We start from the raw sequence: 21,162 nt of genomic DNA on the forward strand, positions 1-21,162 counted from the left end.
CTTATTCTCTGTATTTGAATTTTGTCAATTGACCAGTCTTTCTGCACCTATGCCCATTCTAAATATAAGTTGGGATCCATTGTATTAAGTCATGACTAATACTTTGTATTAATACAATGAAGCATTGGGCACTTTGTTATTTCATAACTTTATTTTATTTTTTTTCTCATCAGGACCAGGCTAAATTTACTGTAGTGCTGGGGGTTAAAGATTCCACCAATGATATGGTAAGTACAAACTTAGTGTATGAAAATGAACAACAAAAAAAACACGCGTGTGTGTTAGCAGCAGCTATAAAAATCACATTTCAATATCAAATGAGTTTTCAGATATATTCTGCAGAATTACTCACTTCTAATTTATTTTTATTTTTTTTTAGGTGACAAAGCCATTTACTGTAATTCTAGAGGATGCAAATGATAATAGACCTATATTTATAAATGCCCCATACAACAAGGATGTCAATGAGGTGAGTGCGTTTAGAAACTCTTTTCTTTTGCCTGTTGTTTTACAGATAGTTTTTGCAGAAATGCATCTTGATGGACAACATGAGGCACAGTTTCATCTCCTGGTCCTTGCAACAGTTAATAAGTGATGACTTTTTTCTGTTGCAGAACATAAGTGATGGTACAGTGCTGTTTAAAGTTAGTGCAACAGACGCAGACGAAAATGCTTTCGTGACATACTCTATTGACGAGGTAGGAATGAAAAAATAATTATACAATGCAGGAGTTGTAAAAAAGCAGAAATCTTTGAATGTTCTTTTGTTGGATAAGTTTATGAAACCGCCCCCTTTGATTGAGCAGACACTGTAAACCCCCTCTTGTGGACTATAACTATCACCTACCCTTTCTTTGCCAGGTTGTGCCAGGCAGTGCTGGAAACCAGGATCTTTTTGTTATTGAGAGAAATGGAGATGTCAAGCTCAATGGCACGTTAAACTACAACGACAAAAGCACCTACTATCAGCTGCAAATCAGAGCCACGGTAAGGCCAGAGTGGGTTTTTCACATTATGTGTCTCGATAGACATTAACATCATTACCTGTAATGGCAAAACAATGTTATCAAATACCTCCCACACCTCATGTCAGTGATTCACCAGTGAGACCTGAGTCTTCATCAGAACAGATATTTGCTTATTCATACTCTGTTCTTAGATATCTTCTGTTTTTCTCTTCTAGGACAATGGTGGGATACTCTATGGTAATTTTATTTATCAAAGCAGCTTAGCCTATGGATTCATTAATGTTAAAGATGTCCCTGACAGGAACCCAGTCTTTTTAAACGCACCCTATCAGACCTCCGTTGAAGAACACACACCTGTTGTGAGTCATTTTGAATCACTTATGTTATTATAAATCAAAGACAATGAAACAAAATGTTTTCTTCGAGGGATTGAAATTATACCTCCCTTTATTACCAACCAAGCTTGCCATGAAATTACATATTCTAAAGTGGGTTTTGATGATAATGACATAATTATGAAAATAATCTAAATTAACTTAAATTATATTAAAAAAAGAGTGGGGGGGGGGGGGGTATTACGAAAATTTTAAAATGGAAACCACACCCCCTCCTCCCCCCTAAAACCCCAATAAATTTGTGAGAATTTATTTAAACCTCTGAAATGTCTTTGTTTGACATGTAGGTTTTATAAAGGGGAGAGAGAGAGAGAGAGAGAGAGAGAGAGAGAGAGAGAGAGAGAGAGAGAGAGAGAGAGAGAGAGAGAGAGAGAAAAGATGGGTGCTTTTATCAGTAATCATTTTTCAGTACGAATAGATAAGTCATAAAATATTCTAGTTAATATTTATTCATGTCAATATTTGTTCTAACCTTATTCCAAAGTCTTTTTTTATTGTTCTACTTCTGACTTGGATTAAGGGAAATGTCTCATTGGCTTTCAGGGCCATTCTGTGTTTACAGTGAAAGCGGTTGATGGTGACAAAGGAATCAACGACATAATCCTCTATTCCATTGATGGTAAGCACTGCAGAGAGTTTAAAGCATGGGTTCAAATGCAATGGATAGTTTAAATTCATTGGATATGGAGCAAAATTTAGCCGCATGTATTAAGTGCAGCTACAAAACATACACAAGATAAGCATGAACTGTCTTTAATCTTTTGCAAGATCATTATTTTTAATCCTTCTTGTTTCTGCAGCTAGCAATGCACCTGAAAAGTTTACAATTCATGAATTATCTGGAGAAATATCTGTGTCTAAACCTATTGACAGAGAACAGTTACTGGACATCAATGCGGTTGTTGAACTGATGGTTACAGTAAGCAAGAACAACTTTTATTTCAGTTTTGAGCCTTTGTCATGTGTCATGTTGTGTTTTACTGGTAGTATTAATAGTTTCCTGGGCTTACACTGGTAGTGTACCTTGCAAGAATGTAACTCGTCTATTGATTTAGCAGCAGCTAACCATACTGGGTTAATAAAGATCATCTTCATTTCAGGCTACGGAGAAAGAAAATAACATACATGGACAACCAGCAAAAACATCAACCAATGTGACAATCAGTATTACTGACCTCAATGACAACAGACCTGAGTTCTACAACTGCAAGGCGGAATGTGATTACAGCAGTGATAAGCAGGACAGCTTCACTGGCTACATCGAGGAACATTCCTCCATGGGGGTGTCAGTGGCCAACCTGACCATCGTAGCCCGAGATCCGGATGAGGTCAGCCTTGGTTCAATTAGTCTGTTCTTTTTTATTTACTGCTGTATATGGAGCTGGTTGAATTTACGTGGATGCTGTTTTCTTGGAGTTCCAAATCATTTTTGCTGAACAGCGTTTGACTGTTCCATTTAGAGGAGGATAGCGCTTCTGTATTTCTTCAATTATTTCCAGTAGTAATGACATTTTAAATTTGTTTGCAAGTTCAATGTGTAAGTAATGTTGTAAATACATGGATTAACAATTCAGTGGTTTGTTTTTCTATTATCCTTTTTTAGGGAGTTAATGCCAGGTTTGTATTGACCCTACAAGGACCAAATGCCAAAGCCTTCTCAGTAGCTCCGAAAGATGTCTTTGGAAGCAGCCAGGTGCAGATTCAGGTCTTGATCCCAAATGACGTTGACTATGAGAAAGAACATACCATGAGTGTAGAGGTAAGGACCTGCTAAAATAATCCTGAGAGAGAGACATCGCAAACAAATTGTGTAATTACAGAACCGAATGAAGGAGGTGAGGGCAGATTAACAAGATGACAAGATCCAAATTGCATGTCAGGATGATTTCTTGCGGCAAAATCAACTGGGGCTACTTCTTCTGATCGTGCTCCAATGACCACTGTTGGTCTGTTGACTGTAGAGTGAAGGCAGACCCTTCCTGGGCTGGGTAACAGAAGGATAACGCATTGCATCCATTGTGTTAGGGGTGAAGGTGTATATGGGGGGGCTTGATGTGTTGGAGATTGACATCTAAAGGAATTGATTTATTTTAGAGCACTTTTCACTGGTTTTCAGATCATTGCCAATGACACAGGGAGAGGGGTTGACTGCTGTTCTACTGCGTCCGTTACTATCCACCTCATTGACATTAATGACAACAGACCAACTTTTCAGAACGAAACCTACCAGCTACAAGTGAAGGAAAAGAGTGAAGCGGGAACAGTCATAGCAACCATCACAGTAAGGTCTTTCTTTAGCTTACTGCTCTAATCATCAGTGGGTTAGCCAACTCCTCAACAAGAAACATTGAACAAAACCATATTTACTGAATTCCATTGCAACTGTGCATTCTTGATAGATACTGTAATGGGTCAGAGCAATAGGAGTCCAGTGGTCACTTTTATATTTCCAGTGTCCATTTAATTATTTTCCAGAGAGAATAATCACACTCTGAACATAAACTGAACCAGTCTGACCTTAAAGCGTGGGTACCTTTATTTATATCAGCTTCAGTGGCCAATCATAAGAACATAAGAACATAAGAAAGTTTACAAACGAGAGGAGGCCATTCGGCCCATCTTGCTCATTTGGTTGTTAGTAGCTTATTGATCCCAAAATCTCATCAAGCAGCTTCTTGAAGGATCCCAGGGTGTCAGCTTCAACAACATTACTGGGGAGTTGATTCCAGACCCTCACAATTCTCTGTGTAAAAAAGTGTCTCCTTTTTTCTGTTCTGAATGCCCCTTTGTCTAATCTCCATTTGTGACCCCTTGTCCTTGTTTCTTTTTTCAGGCTGAAAAGTCCCTTGGGTCGACACTGTCAATACCTTTTAGAATTTTGAATGCTTGAATTAGGTCGCCACGTAGTCTTCTTTGTTCAAGACTGAACAGATTCAATTCTTTTAGCCTGTCTGCATATGACATGCCTTTTAAGCCCGGAATAATTCTGGTCGCTCTTCTTTGCACTCTTTCTAGAGCAGCAATATCTTTTTTATAGCGAGGTGACCAGAACTGCACACAATATTCAATTATCCCTCTTAAGGTATGCTCTCAACCTAGATTCCTATAGGATAACTCAAAAACAAATGATACAGTCATCAATAATTGAAAGAGAAATCAGAAATACAAACAATTGAATTGTTTAGTGGTGACTAATACACCACACGTGTTAGTTCCACAGCACAACAAAGAGTCACTGTTGGCATCAGTCAGGCAGCACACTAGTTAACCAGAGGGAAGCTGTGTGAGGCATAGTCTCATCTAATAGAAACTTGGAGACATTACTCCAATCCCTTGGCATGGTCAAGGGATAAGCATTCAGGGGAGGTGAATACTGATTATGCATTTATTTTTATTTTGTGTTACAGGCTAGCGATCCTGACACAGAGGACAACGACAAAATCACCTACAGACTTCTACCTGAGAGCATGTAAGGACAGATCTGCATATTATACAACGTTCTTTCACTAGCTAAGTCGTGACTTGCTCTTGCTTGCGCTATATATATATATATATATATATATATATATATATATATATATATATATATATATATAGTATGTGTCTGCTGTTTATTGATGCATGAATAATCCATGGCTTCTGTTGCGCACCACAGACAATAACTTTGTTCTCTTTCCCGTGAGCAGATTACAATTCTTTGCAGTTGGCGAAAAAACTGGGATAATCACTGTTAAGAATTCAGGAAATCTGGACAGAGAAACACGCTCGGTTTACTTTGCCACTTTACAAGCAACTGACACTGTGAATAACGTAGGAACCACCGTGCTGGAAATCAATCTCCTGGACATTAATGACCAGATCCCCAAAATGGCCAGGGACTCTTACATAGTCTTTGTTAAAGAAGGACCTGACGAGAAACTAGACCTTAAGATTGAGGTATATAATATAATATAATATAATATAATATAATATAATATAATATAATATAATCTGTTATACACGTCTATAAATTATGCATAAGAATAATAACACTGTTTTAGTAGTCTTTAAGCTCATTTTTTGACACACAGCCCTTAAGGATTGTATTTGTGATTTGTAAATGTTTTTATAATGTATGCTTTTATTTTAGTCCAACACATTTGATTGTGTGTTTCTATCGTTTTATATTTGCATGGAATGTCTTGAGAGTGTTTTATATGTTGAGTGAGATTGCTAATCCTAACTCAAAGGACCTTCTTACAAAGTTAGTCCGCCCTCCTCCCTCCATGTGTGATTGCAGTTTACCCGTTACTTCTTCTCCACAGGCTTTTGACAACGACGAACCGGAAACTAACAACAGCGTTGTTCGGTACAGGATAGAAGAGAGTGAGTTCAGTAACAACTTCACCATCAATGAAGAGACAGGCGTGGTAACAATAAATGGGGCTTTGGACAGAGAGGCCATGGAACCTTCGTTAAATGGAAAAATTCACTTGACAGTGACGGCATATGATTGGGGACATCCAAGTCTGTCCTCATCCGTTAACGTGACTATCAATATAGAGGTGAGGCTTGTGAATTATAATTATGATCATGATAGTAATACTTTACAGTAAACTGTGCATATTAAGACTGTAATTGGATCAAAGAGGTCCTGAGGACCACAAGAGAGGAAATGAGCGGTTTCACAATGTTACTGTGTATTTTAAATGCATAGTCTAATAAACATATTATCTGTTTGTTTGTTTTTTTTAATTAAAGGACATCAACGATAATAACCCAGTGTTCACCGAAACTGTGTATCAGTGCTCTGTACGAGAGAGTGATAAAGGTCAGTCATTGTATTGTGGTGACTTCTTTAATGATCTTAATAGTGGTGGGTCTACATTACGCCACTCTTTAACGAACTCCCCTGGGTCTGCCATAGCAATTGTGATAATTGGAATAATAGAGATTTTACAGTAATAACAACTTTACATTTTTCGGAAATGTCAGATCCTGGTTGTAATCAGACACCTGCCTGATGCTGTTATCGTATGGTTCACTAGGTGCTTATGTGGGGTTTGTGCAAGCCACGGATCAGGACCAGACAGAAATCAACAACCGTATCTCCTTCCGAATAACTGACGGCAGCTTCGGCAACTTCATCATTCGCACTTTCCAAAGCAACGACGGTTACAGGGGCAACGTCACAGTGGACCCTGACATTGAACTAGATTACGAAAAAAATAAGAAATTCACTCTGACCATCGAAGCCACGGACCTCGGTCAGAATTCTGCCACCGCCACCATGGAGGTAACCGTCCAGGATGTCAACGATGAACGGCCGACTCTCGACGTCCAGTCTCTCACTGACGTGAGCGTGAAGGAGAACAGATCCACAAGTGGGGTGGTGAGAAACATAACCGGGGCTGATTCTGACACCAATCACTCTCTGGTTTATGAGCTTCTGGAAGTGACCTGCCAATGTAACAACGACGTCCCTGAAAATGAGTGCCTGGACTGGTTTTGGCTGAGTCCAGAAGGCTCAGTGACAGTGAACGACAGCTCTGTGATCGATTATGAGGCCTGTCATTATGTCAGGATGAAAGTACAAGTGGTAGATACGCTTACAGAGAAAGGGCAAAATCACAGCACTTCAGGTACGAGCAGTCGCACATCTTTTATTTATTTATTCATTTGTACTGTTGCCTAGTTGAAGATTTGGTCAAGGGGATCATTAAGGAGAGTGATTTATTGATGAAAATTATGTAACGGTTTTAAGCCCAATCTAGAACAGACCGGATGAGATATGCTTTCAAACCAGTTCTCCCCTCACTGAGAATGTCATGTTGTTTTAATTTGCAGGGATATTGAAAATCGACATTGTTGACATCAACGACAACGCTCCAGAATTCATTTCAGACGAGAAGTTGTTTGGTAGGTTTTTCCTGTTCAGAATTTGAATCCTTGAGTGTATTTTTTATTAAAACGTTGCTAGCAGTTTCTAATCTACAGATATCATTCATTTTAACATTGGCACCTTTTTCTGGTGTCATTGAAAAACAGTAGGCGCTCATACATAATTGTGTAATTATATTAAAATATACTGCTCCCTACTTTGAGAACGAGAACATCAGGAATGGGACACAAGTCATGATCTAATTCCATTTCATAAATTTCCCATTTCAAACAACCTGGGTATTCTTGGTTGAAAAACTCATGGCAATAAGTATCAGTTTAAAGGATTCACAATTGGTGGGATAGCTGGAGGTTCATTGAATAAGTCCAGCTGACCTGTGTTATTTCTACAGTGTTGGTCCCAGAAGTTGATGGCAAAGATACTGAAGTGGCAAATGTGTCTGTATGTAATTATTATTATTATTATTATTATTATTATTATTATTATTATTATTATTATTATTATTATTATTATTATCTCATCCAAGAGTAATTCAATCAATGTTTTTTCAATGTATTCTTAAGAATGGCAGCCCATATAATTTTGTATCAACACTCCACACTGTAAGGTTTACAATTTAATATGGATAAGCTGAAGCTTTGTGTGCAATTGTATGCAAAACTTTGATCACTAATTAACGTTGGCTTCAGACCTTCGCAAATGTATTTCATTACTTTGTTATGGAACTGCCAATAAAATGTATTTTCTTTTCAATAGGCCAGTGACCGTGATTCTGGACAAAATAAAGTTATAATATTCTCACTTCAGCAAGTTGAGTTTATCTCATCTGAGGGCTTGACTACAACCTTGACAGGCATTTTCAAAATAGAGACTACAATTGAAAATGGCATCTATAAGGGAATTATAAGGTAGGGCTTGAAGACTATCTTCTAACAAAAGCACACCACAGACAGCTTCCTCCCTGATTGTGGTGTTCTTGTACTGCGGTGTGAGATTGAGAATGGAAAATAGTGTCTCTCTTTCATTAGGAACTAAAAGAAATTGTTCATTATACTTACAATACTCTATAACATAAACATGATAATGTTCATTAAGAAGCCGTGTACTGTGCAACATCTCTTTCTAGGATTGAAAACACCCTTAACAATGCATTGAAAGGAAAGTACAAGGTAACAGTCCTGGCTAAAGACTCTGGAAGCCCAGCCTTGGAAACCACAATGCAGCTTGACGTAAGCGCTTTCAGTCTTTCACAGGAGACCATGCATATAGTGTAAATAAGTTGTCTGTGTGTGTTTATTAAGTACAATTAGGCAACAAATTGATTATTTCGGCCATTTTACTTTCTAAATCATGTGAAAACAGGACAAAGTACAGTTTGGATAAACACAGGTCACAATGGTTCCATAGCAACAAAAACACACGCACACAGGCCACAGTGGTTCCATAGCATCTCATTTGGCTATTTGGTATGAATCAGAATACTGTTTGTATTTGAATTGAGTCCATAGAGAGCACATTAGGCACTGTTCAAGGTTCACCTCATGAGTTATTTAAAGAATGTTAATCTATTTGTAACTATTTCATGAATTTGTGATTTCACTGCCTTACTTATCTCTGACATCATATAGAAACCCCACTGTTTTAAATTAATGACTTATAAAAACCCTCCACAGGACAGTAGAATATGTGTATTTTTATATCTATATGTATTTTTTTTAGATCTTTACAATTGACACAAGTTACCGTGTTGACCTCCGGTTTACATCGTCTGCTGATGAAATCAGGAAAAACATCATTCCCATCACCAGGTATGGCCATCAAACACATCTTCTTTTCTACAACAGCATCATTGGATTATTTTTGTGTGCATTTATTTATGTATTCATTATTAGTCATACTACTGTAATATTGAATTGGTAATATGTATGCTTGTTAATAGATTTTACTAATTAAGTTTTAAGGGCTTGCATAATGTGTACAATGTCTCCTCTTGATTCTAGCATTTTGTCTGGAGCCACCAATGCAAAAGTGCACGTTGTGCAAATTGAACAGGAAACGAGTCTAAGGTAAGAAGCGCAAAGGGATGCTCTGCTGTTCTCCTTGAAACCGTTGAAGAAAAAAAAAACGCTCCACACATTTCTTGTTCAGGAGGAATTATACTCCATAACCACTAGGTGGCGACTGTGGCTTGGAACTAAAAGCAATTGCTAACTGTAATATTTTTTCTTATTAAGCTTTGATCTGAGTATTTTACACCTTGATCTGAGTATTTTATCAAGAGAGCCTGTAAATACTATTCTTTTCATCTGCAGAGTCACAGCGATTTCCACCATGTCTGCATACTTTGTGTACCAAAATGGATCGGCTATTATTCCCAAAGACATTATCAAGTAAGTATTAAGAATGGAAGCGCAAAATGCTTCTCGTGTGGTATTCTCAAGCACTATAGCCATCAAACAGGACTCAGTGCTGATGTCTTCTTTAACACTACATAGTGCACCTCAGTGTTCTTCAGTCCTGTTATATGAGGTGTTCGGCCTGGCTTGATGGAGCTTCCTTATTGGTAGATGGAAGTTACCTGCAGATAATGAACTGACCTGCAGATAATGAACTGACCTGCAGATAATGAACTGACCCGTAGATAATGAACTGACCCGCAGATAATGAACTGACCTGCAGATAATGAACTGACCTGCAGATAATGAACTGACCCGCAGATAATGAACTGACCCGCAGATAATGAACTGACTTGCAGATAATGAACTGACTTGCAGATAATGAACTGACCCGCAGATAATGAACTGACCCGCAGATAATGAACTGACCCGCAGATAATGAACTGACCCGCAGATAATGAACTGACCCGCAGATAATGAACTGACCCGCAGATAATGAACTGACTTGCAGATAATGAACTGACCTGCAGATAATGAACTGACCCGCAGATAATGAACTGACTTGCAGATAATGAACTGACTTGCAGATAATGAACTGACTGACCTGCAGATAATGAACTGACTTGCAGATAATGAACTGACTGTAGATAATGAACTGACCGCAGATAATGAACTGACCCGCAGATAATGAACTGACCTGCAGATAATGAACTGACCTGCAGATAATGAACTGACCTGTAGATAATGAACTGACTTGCAGATAATGAACTGACCTGCAGATAATGAACTGACCTGTAGATAATGAACTGACCCGCAGATAATGAACTGACCTGCAGATAATGAACTGACCTGTAGATAATGAACTGACCTGCAGATAATGAACTGACCTGCAGATAATGAACTGACCTGTAGATAATGAACTGACTTGCAGATAATGAACTGACCTGTTGATAATGAACTGACCCGCAGATAATGAACTGACTTGCAGATAATGAACTGACCTGTTGATAATGAACTGACCTGTAGATAATGAACTGACCTGCAGATAATGAACTGACCTGCAGATAATGAACTGACCTGCAGATAATGAACTGACCTGCAGATAATGAACTGACCTGTAGATAATGAACTGACCTGCAGATAATGAACTGACTTGCAGATAATGAACTGACCTGTAGATAATGAACTGACCTGCAGATAATGAACTGACCTGCAGATAATGAACTGACCCGCAGATAATGAACTGACCCGCAGATAATGAACTGACCCGCAGATAATGAACTGACTTGCAGATAATGAACTGACCTGCAGATAATGAACTGACCCGCAGATAATGAACTGACTTGCAGATAATGAACTGACCTGCAGATAATGAACTGACCTGTAGATAATGAACTGACCTGCAGATAATGAACTGACCTGCAGATAATGAACTGACCAGATAATGAACTGACTTGCAGATAATGAACTGACCTGTAGATAATGAACTGACGCAGATAATGAACTGACCTGCAGATAATGAACTGACCTGCAGATAATGAACTGACGTAGATAATGAACTGACCCGCAGATAATGAACTGACTTGCAGATAATGAACTGACCTGCAGATAATGAACTGACCTGTAGATAATGAACTGACTTGCAGATAATGAACTGACCTGCAGATAATGAACTGACCTGCAGATAATGAACTGACCTGCAGATAATGAACTGACCCGCAGATAATGAACTGACCCGCAGATAATGAACTGACTTGCAGATAATGAACTGACCCGCAGATAATGAACTGACCCGCAGATAATGAACTGACCCGCAGATAATGAACTGACCCGCAGATAATGAACTGACCCGCAGATAATGAACTGACCCGCAGATAATGAACTGACCCGCAGATAATGAACTGACCCGCAGATAATGAACTGACTGACCTGCAGATAATGAACTGACCCGCAGATAATGAACTGACCCGTAGATAATGAACTGACTTGCAGATAATGAACTGACTTGCAGATAATGAACTGACCCGCAGATAATGAACTGACCCGCAGATAATGAACTGACCCGCAGATAATGAACTGACCCGCAGATAATGAACTGACCCGTAGATAATGAACTGACCCGCAGATAATGAACTGACCCGCAGATAATGAACTGACTTGCAGATAATGAACTGACCTGCAGATAATGAACTGACCAGATAATGAACTGACCAGATAATGCAGATAATGAACTGACCTGCAGATAATGAACTGACCCGCAGATAATGAACTGACCTGCAGATAATGAACTGACAGATAATGAACTGACCTGCAGATAATGAACTGTGCAGATAATGAACTGACCTGCAGATAATGAACTTGAGATAATGAACTGACTGCAGATAATGAACTGACCTGCAGATAATGAACTGAAGATAATGAACCTGTTGATAATGAACTGACCTGTAGATAATGAACTGACTTGCAGATAATGAACTGATGATAATGAACTGACCCGTAGATAATGAACTGACTTGCAGATAATGAACTTGCAGATAATGAACTGACCCGCAGATAATGAACTGACTTGCAAATAATGAACTGACCTGTAGATAATGAACTGACCTGTTGAGAATGAACCTCAAAACCATAAGAAGAGCCCATCATGGATCATTCCATTTTGTTTTGAAACTCTATTTTCACAGTGTTCTTCAGAGTGACGTTCAGGCATTTCAAGAGCTTAACAAATACGGCTTAGTGTACGTTGTAAGTATAAAGTTTTTTGGGGGGGTTTTGTTTTAATTAATTGCAGTTGTCAAGCCAAAACGACCTCATATTGCTGTCATAATGCGCTATTGGCTCCACATTCTGTACACCTCGCTGAGCGATACACCATGGGTTAAAGCACTCCACTGTGTCCTGACCCCCCCCCCATGTCTAGCTTCAATTTCTGCAGATTATCCTTCCACAAATAAGTGCTACTTAGCAAATCAATGCCAGTGGAAGCCAGTTCAACTATACGTTTTAATTATCTACATATAATGCAACAGAGCTAATAAGCTGTACAGCCTTTTACACCACGCAGTGGAACCTGCTGTTTGTCTCTCATTCTTAGAACTAAATCCAACTTGTTTTATGCAAACACAGTCGCTGACAGTATCTGTGTGTTTATAAAGAAATCAAAGCAATTTGAATTCTCCCTTTCTAGGACTCGGGGTCGCAAAAGGAGCCTGAGAGTCAGAATGTGCTCATTGGTGTGATAGCAGGCTTAATTGGGGCTCTGATTCTTGTGGTGGCTGCCATGATAACCGCTCTGGTTTGCACCAGTAAAAGGTAGGAGTTAAAGGGAAATGAGAAGAGAAATAGTCATACACAGCGGGCACATTCAAATTCAAAATACAGCACCTGCTATATTCTCTATTGAATGGTGGCTGCAAGGCAACTTTCCATAAAAGCAGCATTATATGTAATATAACTTAAAGTCTTATAGAATGCAAAGGTGTGTTTGGAAATGTGAAATGTAGGCCGAGAGATACTGGGGGTGGGGAGATCAGTTATACTGTGTTTGATGGTACATGGTTATATATCTTGCATTCAAGTGATCTGTTTTCATTTTGGAATACGTCAGTTTGGTAATGTCAGCCTGCTGTCACTGCAGGAGGTGAAACTTGCTCTTTGCATTACTATGGTAACTTGCTGCCGAATAGCTAGCAGTGTGAAGATGGAATTGTCATTTTTGCATGCTGTAGTGTCTGGGATTGAAATAAATAAACTGAGGGGGGCTGCACTGTTAGACCTGTAATTGTCTGCTTGTATGGTTTCTGATTACAGCTACAAAAGAAAACTGAAGGCTGTCCATGCACTGAAGTCAGTTAACTCAAACATGGCAGACAACCTTCAGAGTGGACTTGTGGTTCCCGGGACTAACAAGTACACCATGGATGGGTGAGTGGAGACAGAGGATACTACAGCAGAGAGGGCAGGCATCTATTTGGGAAGAGCAAGCTCCTGTATTCATGTTCCAGCATTAGCTGAGTCTGACACTCAATATAGACTGGGGTTGAGGTTTATTGTGGAAAACTGTTGCCCCTAGGGTTGAACATGTAACAGACACTGGACAACAATGGCCAAAGCTGCAGACTGAGGGAAATGGAGTGATAAATCAGCACAGGTTTATTAAACTACCTGCACACACAAGTCAATCACATCAGAGAAAATTGGCTCATAAGTGAAGGACCGTAACCCCTAGGTGCTAATCAAGGTGCTGAGATTATTAATCATAACTCATAATTCAAAGCTTCAGATCAAGAGTTAAATCAAAGATACCTGCATGATACCTGCCACACAGACAACAACAAACGGTAACTAGTGTTAGCTTGTCTTGTCCCTCTCTCTCTCTCTCTCTCTCTCTCTCTCTCTCTCTCTCTCTCTCTCTCTCTCTCTCTCTCGCTCTCATTTTTTATTTATTTTGTTGTTCTTTTTCCACTTTCTTAGGGCTAACCCTGTGTTGAATTTGAATATTGACTCTGCCACTGACCTGGGTTTTGATGAAGAGAGCGCTGATCGAGTAAGGTAAGGTGATCCCTACGCATGGTCTCTACAAGTAGAATTCTGAATGGGTCTACATATGCATGGGAATTACGCTCCATGCTTGGACTCTAATCTCATGTATTTTTATATGAACTATTATTAGCCCTTGCTAAAATTTGGCACATTAGGTTCCTTTCATATTTTATATTGATATATTTGTCATTACCTGACTCATCAGGCCAGTATGCACGTCACGCAGTGTAAAGTGAAGTCCTGGACCAGTCATAGAATTGTCATTATGTGTTATAAATCATGCTTTACTGGCCTGTCATAGATTGAGCATATTTATTTTCATTAAAGCTTCACAATGGTTATGGATCTCATCTATATCCAGTGATGTAGTTGTTGCATGCAAAGGTTGATAAGATACAATTACCATTTTTCTTTCTTATTGTTTCACAGCCTGAACTCACTGGACAACAATGATGATCTGAACATATCAGAAAAAGACTCAACGCATTTGATGGTAAAGATGTGTGTGTGTGTGTGTGTGTCTATATATATATATATATATATATATATATATATATATATATATATATATATATATATATATATATATATATATATATATATTTTATACATTTATAATTACTGTCCACAAGAATGCAGGTAGTAAGCAAGATGCATCAACTGGTGAAGGTAGTTATATTAAATACAAAGCAGAAGTGAAGTAAAATCAGCCCAATCACAATTTAATATGTATCACAAGCTAAGCAAATTGCACGCACTATGTATGACCCTATAGCATCAGTTAGCAGCTGGTCCACTTTTTAATCCCAGGCAGGGTCTCCCCTGATTTACCACATCATGATTGCAAATATGGATTACTATGGATTAGTGGTGAGCAAGTTCCAGATTCTGAGACCAGATATCCTGATTGCCAGTGATTGCACGTTGCTGTGTCTTTGTCAGATTATTGAAGAAGAGGAGGAGGAATTCACTGAGCAGCCGTATATTGAGCCCCTAGATCAAGCTCTAGCTCTGCACAACAAGGAAAATGAAACCAACGACACCTACACCTTCACTAACCCCGCCCTCGACACCACCGATCTCTAAGGAACGGAATGGACAGCACAGCTCATTCTCAGCAGCAAGCCTTGATTAAAAAATATATATCATTCCTGCTGGTTTGTTGTGCAATAAAATACTAAATAAAAAATACAGCATTTTAGCATTTGGCCGCTAGTAGTGCCGTTAATAGATAATCCCGCTAATCGATCAATTGTTTGATTTTTGATACTTTGCTCCTCAGAATGTACTTGTGTTTTTTTCTTTCTGATCTACAGTAATGCAAAACATTTTTACACATTTTTGTCTTGCTTTGTTTACCAAATGCATCTGGGTCAACCTTCTGCCCCCACCAGTTCTCTGATAGAATCAGGAGAAGCATTTCCATTGGAAAGTCATGTTAACCATTTCAATGTGCATATCGGAATCTAAAGTTGTGTTCCCCTGGTGAATATATTTGAACTGCAATTCATGTTTTTCTTGCATGTAATATCCTTGTGGATTTTGGAGGGTCAGCTGCAGTCTTGCTAGACCACCATATAACCTGCTCGTTCGTCATTGTGTTTGCAGACCCATGCTTGACTACACAATGAGCTTTACAGACTCACTTTGTTTGCTCTTCTGCCATTGTTGTGTAAGATGTTCACAGATTTGCAAATAAGCTCTAATTATAATTTTTTGTGTATTTTACAGAAAACTAATTTATTTGTATAATGTAAATATAATGCTTGTGCATTTTTGTTTGTCAATGAATGTCCTGAAGATTCTGGATAATCTGGTCTTACTAGTCAATGTTTTTAGTGTGTACTCTATAGTAAAATATGTGTAATGAACTGGAGAGGACATGCAACTCCTACATTATTAGCATGTAATTAACTCTTTATTTAATAAAACACACATTTTGTCTTTTACTGTTTTTTTTTTTTTTTTTTATTTTAAGTGTCAAATTTGAACTTTATATTTCAATTTCAAAGGAACATACCAATGGGAAAATGCTACCAAGAAGACATGTCAGCAGTTGCAAATATCGGTGTCAATTATGTGTGTATTTCTGTAATGCATATGCACATTTTTTCATATTTAATATACTAGGTTATGTTGATGACAGATCACCGTTTGGTTTTAATAAAATGCACAGGTGGAGGAAAAAACAAAGCAACACATTTTTTTGCATCTGTCTACAATAAATGTAGATGTGACCTTGCTGTTTATAATAAACAGTTACTTTTTACGCTGCTCCAAAGCAAAGCATAATAACACTATGCAGTGCAGTCAGCATGAACTCCAATACTGAGTTCCTGGATGTTCTCTCATGTTTGGCTTCAGTCTGTCTGGCAGTCTTCAAAAATCACTTTGAATAGCTGAGATGAAAGTATTAGATAGTGTTAGCAATGGAGAGAGAACAAAAGTGAGAGATGTTAAATGCTTAAATGTGCCTTAGGTGCTTGGAGTTCAAAATCTGTTACTAAGAAGGTTTGACATAATGCTGAGACACGTGATTGATTTCTCTTTCACTCGATGGTGTTTGCCCGCGAGCAGCACTGCGGTCGGTGGAGGTTTTGCAGGACAGCTCGAAAGGGATTCCTCTGCCGTCTCTTCTTCTTCCCCCCGGCAGCTTTCTTCAGCGCACCTTTGACTGAGCTTGCTCTGTTGAGCTCTGGGTTTGTGGGTGGCGGGTGTGCCGATGGAAGGGGCTGTGGCGGAGGTTGCTTCCCTTGTTCCTCAATCTGCTTTTCCAAATGTTTCTGGATGGCCATCCCCAGCACCTCTACCTCCATGGAGGCCCCGTACACTTCCCAGGTCATCCCCTTCTCGTCCCACCTGACCTCCCGCACTGGCTCAGGCTTGTCATCCTCTGTCACCCCTTTGATGTGAATCTCAGGGTACGAAGCCTGGGGAGACTTCCTACCTGGAGTCATGGGCGCAGTGGCAACTGACCTGGACTCTACTTGCATGCCCACCTGCAGCTCTGCATCCTTCTTGGCAGGTTTAACCTCCTCAAGCCCTGCCTTCCCCACAGGGAAAAAGAAACTGTCAGACCCCTCAGGCGGTGTCATAGGGCTGGTTGCTGCTGACCTGCACGGCACCCCCAGGCCGACCTGAATCTCAGCGTGAACACCAGGGATGTTCTGTGATAGGCACAGACCCACTGCTTCACCGCTGCTATCCTCCACTGTCTCGACGTGTAGCGTGAGCTTCATTCTAGCCTCACCCAGGCAATGTGATTCTTCCCTTTGCTTCCTTTCCAATTGCCCGAGCTCCTTTTGCCCTCCGTTACACGAAGCGTTTTTTTGATCATGTATTTCTACTTGTAAGGGCTTGGTAGTTTCTTGAATGGTGCCGCAGACCTCCAAAGTAGCATGTGATGTTATTGTCAGCTCTCCAGATTGCTTCTTGTTTTGGTCTCTAGCCTCAGTATATGTATTACTTTCAGGACCTGAAACCACAGTAGATAGCTCTTCGGTTTCATGGTTGCGTGTGGGCTGGGGGTGTTTTGCAAGCTTCTCCTGATGGAACTCACAGACCTTCTTGTCTAGAGATGGCACCTCCTTTATTTCTTTTACGTGTGTATCTCCTTTACTGGTTTCTTGTAAGCCTGGATCAGCTATAGATTCCATGCTAGATTTCTGTTTGTCTTCATGCAATGAGGAATCCTGGTTATACTTTTCAGCCCTGCAATTAGACTGATTGATAGCCTCTTTGAGGCTTAAGTCTTTTCTTTTTATTACTCCTGCGTTCGTAATCACTTTGGAATCATCTGGCAAGTCATTAGAAGACCCCTTGAGTTGAACAGGATCTCCAGATGTATCTAAAGAAGGCTTCTCCACCTTGCAGGGTTGTGACAATGACATCTCTTGAATGACGTCTTCCTTGATTGACTCTCTATGTTCATGATCGGACACTTTCAGGTTAAGATCCTTTCGAAGGGTTGCACTCCCTCCCGTCCCCTGCTTTTCCATTTGATTGTCTGCAGTCACTTTGTCACAGTCTTGGTTAGTATCCACATCACTGAACCGGTTCAACGTACCCACCACAGCTCCCTGATTGCCTGACGCCACTGAACAATCACTCTCAATCTTAAGAGCTGTTACCACCTTAACTGATGTGTCTTTCAATCGTGGTTCAGGCTCTGCGTTAACACTGAGTGCTGCACTGGGTCCTCCAGCAGGTAAATACTCACAGTGCTCCTTGCTCACATTAAAAGTCTCTTCTGGGCTTTGGAGAGCATTGCAGATTGGCCTCTTCGCAGTCGTTTCCGGCTGGCAGCAGCTCTTTGCATTTTGGTGGTTGCTTGTAGAATAGACGTTGGATTGAGGGGGGCCACAGCTTGAGGTAGCTTCACAGCTTGCCCCCTCTCGCGGGCCGTGGGAGGGGGTGTCGCTTCCAGGCTCAGCCCCTATGGAGCCCTCCATCACCAGTCCAGGGCAGATCTGTATCTGAGAGATAACACTGGATTCCTTGACACTTCCCATTCCCTCACACTGCACTCACTGCCATGGTCTTGAAGGATCGCAGGGCGCTGGAGAGGTATCCTGCAGACAAGCAAAGCAGTTTTGTATTGCTTGAAAAAGAATAGAAGTCTTAGCTTTAGAATACAGAACTGTGAACCATTCAGAATAATAGTAAACAAAACTAGACCCTGCAGGGGAGTTAGGTACTGGTGCCCTGGTGGCCCTACATCTTGTATTTTGGTGCAAAAAGTAAAAAAAAAAAAAAAAAAAAAAAAAAAAGACCAAATTAAATAATTAAGCAGATATGAAAAGTTGCTGACTTTTCCACCACACAGACATGGATGTATTTCAATGTGCACAGCATGGTTAATAGTATACCTTTAGAATTCACGCATGCATTTATTTCGCTTTGATTGATTTTTTCAAATGCATAAGACATTTTTTTTTGTGTGTGTGTAAATAGCTTTTTCAAAATAAAGTCTTCTGCGGGGTTGTAGTTATGCTTTTTTCCAGCTTTGGCAATTATTGCTACTGTATTATCTGTATTTATTTATTCTTTGCCTCTTGGAACTCCCGATCCAATTAATAAATAAATAAATAAATAAAAATAATAAATAAAAAATATATTATATATATATATATATATATATATATATATATATATATATATATATATATATATATATATAAGCAACGTTGATTTTTTATTTATTTATTTATTTTTTAATTGTGTGTGTGTTTTGTTTACTACTAGGTCTATTTTAGAAAAGTTTTTGTTTTCGTAATGTGTTCCTTTATCGATCCACTGTTCAAGGGATCGAAGGAGGCAGCTATCAATATAATTAACAGATGCAATATAAAAAAGCGATCTCAAAAAGAAAACACGTTAATTTGCCTTTTTTAAAAAAAAGCAAAGCGGATGAAGAACGAAACACAAGCAAGCCCACCCAGTTGTTGAAATGTTTCGCTTTTCCTTTCCTTGTTTTCCAGTTCATAAATGGTGTTATGCATTTAGTATTATTTATTTAGTTATTTATTGCTTCCGTCTTTGCCTTCCAGTCATCCTAGAGATCTGTGTACGTTAACCTTCTTGCAAATCCTGGGATACTGCTGCAGATGAAAGAACGAAACGCTTCTGGAGATCCGTCTCCCTGGCAACAGGGAGGTTTATCTATCTGTGACTGGAAATCAAAGAATCTCCTCTCCTCTCCTCTCCTCTCCCTCTCTTCTTTTTTAGTGGTATTGTAAAAACCACAAACACATAACATTTTGATTTGTATACCTAGCCCATACATCTGTATTTAAATAACGTAGAATAATATATAATAATAATAATAATAATAATAATAATAATAATAATAATAATAATAATAATAATAATAATAATACAGACAAGAAAAAATAACATCACGCTAGCAGTTTGACACCAAGGTTCGGAAAACATAAACAACACCTGCATATTGATTTAATTATTTATTGTTTATCTGCTTATTTTTTAAATACAATACCCTATATATGTTTAATCAATTTAAATAGCAAAACATAGCAAGTGAATAGAGACGTGTCATCAGTGAAAATAATAACCAACACCGGATATTATGGCAGCCGGTAGCATATAGGCAAATGGTTTTGAAAAATCAAACATGCTTGAATTACCGTACCGTCTTCTCCAATATGTCTTTGTGATTTTGAAGAAAACAAACAAAAAAAAGAAACCCAGACCTCCGACACTGATCTGAAAACACGCGCGTAATAATTAGTGGTGCAACAATAGCCTTTGTTGTAGCCTTGCAGCGACACGATCGTGCAGACTAGGACATAGGTGTGAGCTCAACGGACACAAGACTACTCACGAACCATATTAACAACACAGTAAAATTAGACCCCAATTACTCTGGATAATAATACATAACAATAACTCATATACATACAAAACATAGAAATATAGGTGCATATCACGTTACCTTTATCATGAAGATGACTTTAACGCTGAGGAGTTGAAGCTGGAACTGGTAAAGGTACGGTGATGTCTGTCAAACCAGCGAGAGCTGAGCCCGGAGACGGCAACTCGCTCAGCAACCACGCACATTTCACTGTCAGCCCCTTTGTGTGCATTGAATAGCCTTTAAACTACACAGTCTGGGCAGATATTAGAATCTGAACATCGACAAGTCAATAGGAATGGGGCACCCGTGCCAGTCAGGAAACATGTAGCCTGTGTATGAGCTCTCCACCCGTGAAAGAAATGCATGCAAATATCCAAAATACAATCTAGAGATGTTATTTAACAGGTAGTATTGATTTAACTTGTCTTTTTTTCATATTTGACATAAACACGCATTTAATTCTAAAAAAAAATACCCATAGGGCTAATAAGATACTAAATGCATCTGGCGTATCGAAACCGCGTTGATACAATTCCTAAGTTAATTAAAATGAAGGTTAGATAATAGAAAGACCTTTGATACGAGGCAGCGTTTTATTTTCTAG

General features: G+C 39.1%; 2 protein-coding genes across 2 annotated transcripts; one reads left to right on the forward strand and one right to left on the reverse strand.

Annotated features, from left to right (window-relative positions):
- The first annotated feature begins 548 nt into the window (after positions 1–548).
- On the forward strand, positions 549–16,108 carry cdhr2 (cadherin related family member 2). Its single transcript, XM_041223839.1, has 25 exons — positions 549–698; positions 862–987; positions 1,184–1,327; positions 1,907–2,011; positions 2,464–2,691; positions 2,967–3,122; positions 3,480–3,644; positions 4,771–4,832; positions 5,050–5,299; positions 5,668–5,907; positions 6,104–6,173; positions 6,391–6,984; positions 7,190–7,261; positions 7,636–7,685; positions 8,001–8,152; positions 8,371–8,473; positions 8,964–9,052; positions 9,245–9,310; positions 9,557–9,634; positions 12,325–12,385; positions 12,828–12,952; positions 13,451–13,564; positions 14,114–14,191; positions 14,612–14,675; positions 15,125–16,108. Exons 1-25 carry the CDS (start codon positions 549–551, stop codon positions 15,266–15,268), a joined length of 3,486 nt encoding a protein of 1,161 aa, XP_041079773.1. The 3' UTR covers positions 15,269–16,108.
- A 56-nt stretch (positions 16,109–16,164) lies between these two features.
- LOC121296938 lies at positions 16,165–21,162 on the reverse strand. The gene is made up of 2 exons (XM_041222886.1): positions 20,637–21,162; positions 16,165–18,753 (listed from the first exon to the last, which is right to left on the reverse strand). The coding sequence occupies exon 2, from the start codon at positions 18,691–18,693 to the stop codon at positions 16,732–16,734; it is 1,962 nt and encodes a 653-aa protein (XP_041078820.1). The 5' UTR covers positions 18,694–18,753; positions 20,637–21,162; the 3' UTR covers positions 16,165–16,731.

The sequence above is a fragment of the Polyodon spathula genome, chromosome 22 (assembly GCF_017654505.1).
Source record: "Polyodon spathula isolate WHYD16114869_AA chromosome 22, ASM1765450v1, whole genome shotgun sequence".
Classification (NCBI taxonomy): domain Eukaryota; kingdom Metazoa; phylum Chordata; class Actinopteri; order Acipenseriformes; family Polyodontidae; genus Polyodon; species Polyodon spathula.

Excerpts from the sequence above, each read along its gene's own strand:
- cdhr2 (XM_041223839.1), top strand. The coding sequence starts at position 549 with ATGAGGCACAGTTTCATCTCCTGGTCCTTGCAACAGTTAATAAGTGAT. Across the intron at positions 5,300-5,667 it reads AACTAGACCTTAAGATTGAG|GCTTTTGACAACGACGAACC; the intron begins GTATATAATATA and ends TCTTCTCCACAG. Across the intron at positions 8,153-8,370 it reads ATCTATAAGGGAATTATAAG|GATTGAAAACACCCTTAACA; the intron begins GTAGGGCTTGAA and ends ATCTCTTTCTAG.
- LOC121296938 (XM_041222886.1), bottom strand. The coding sequence starts at position 18,693 with ATGGGAAGTGTCAAGGAATCCAGTGTTATCTCTCAGATACAGATCTGC.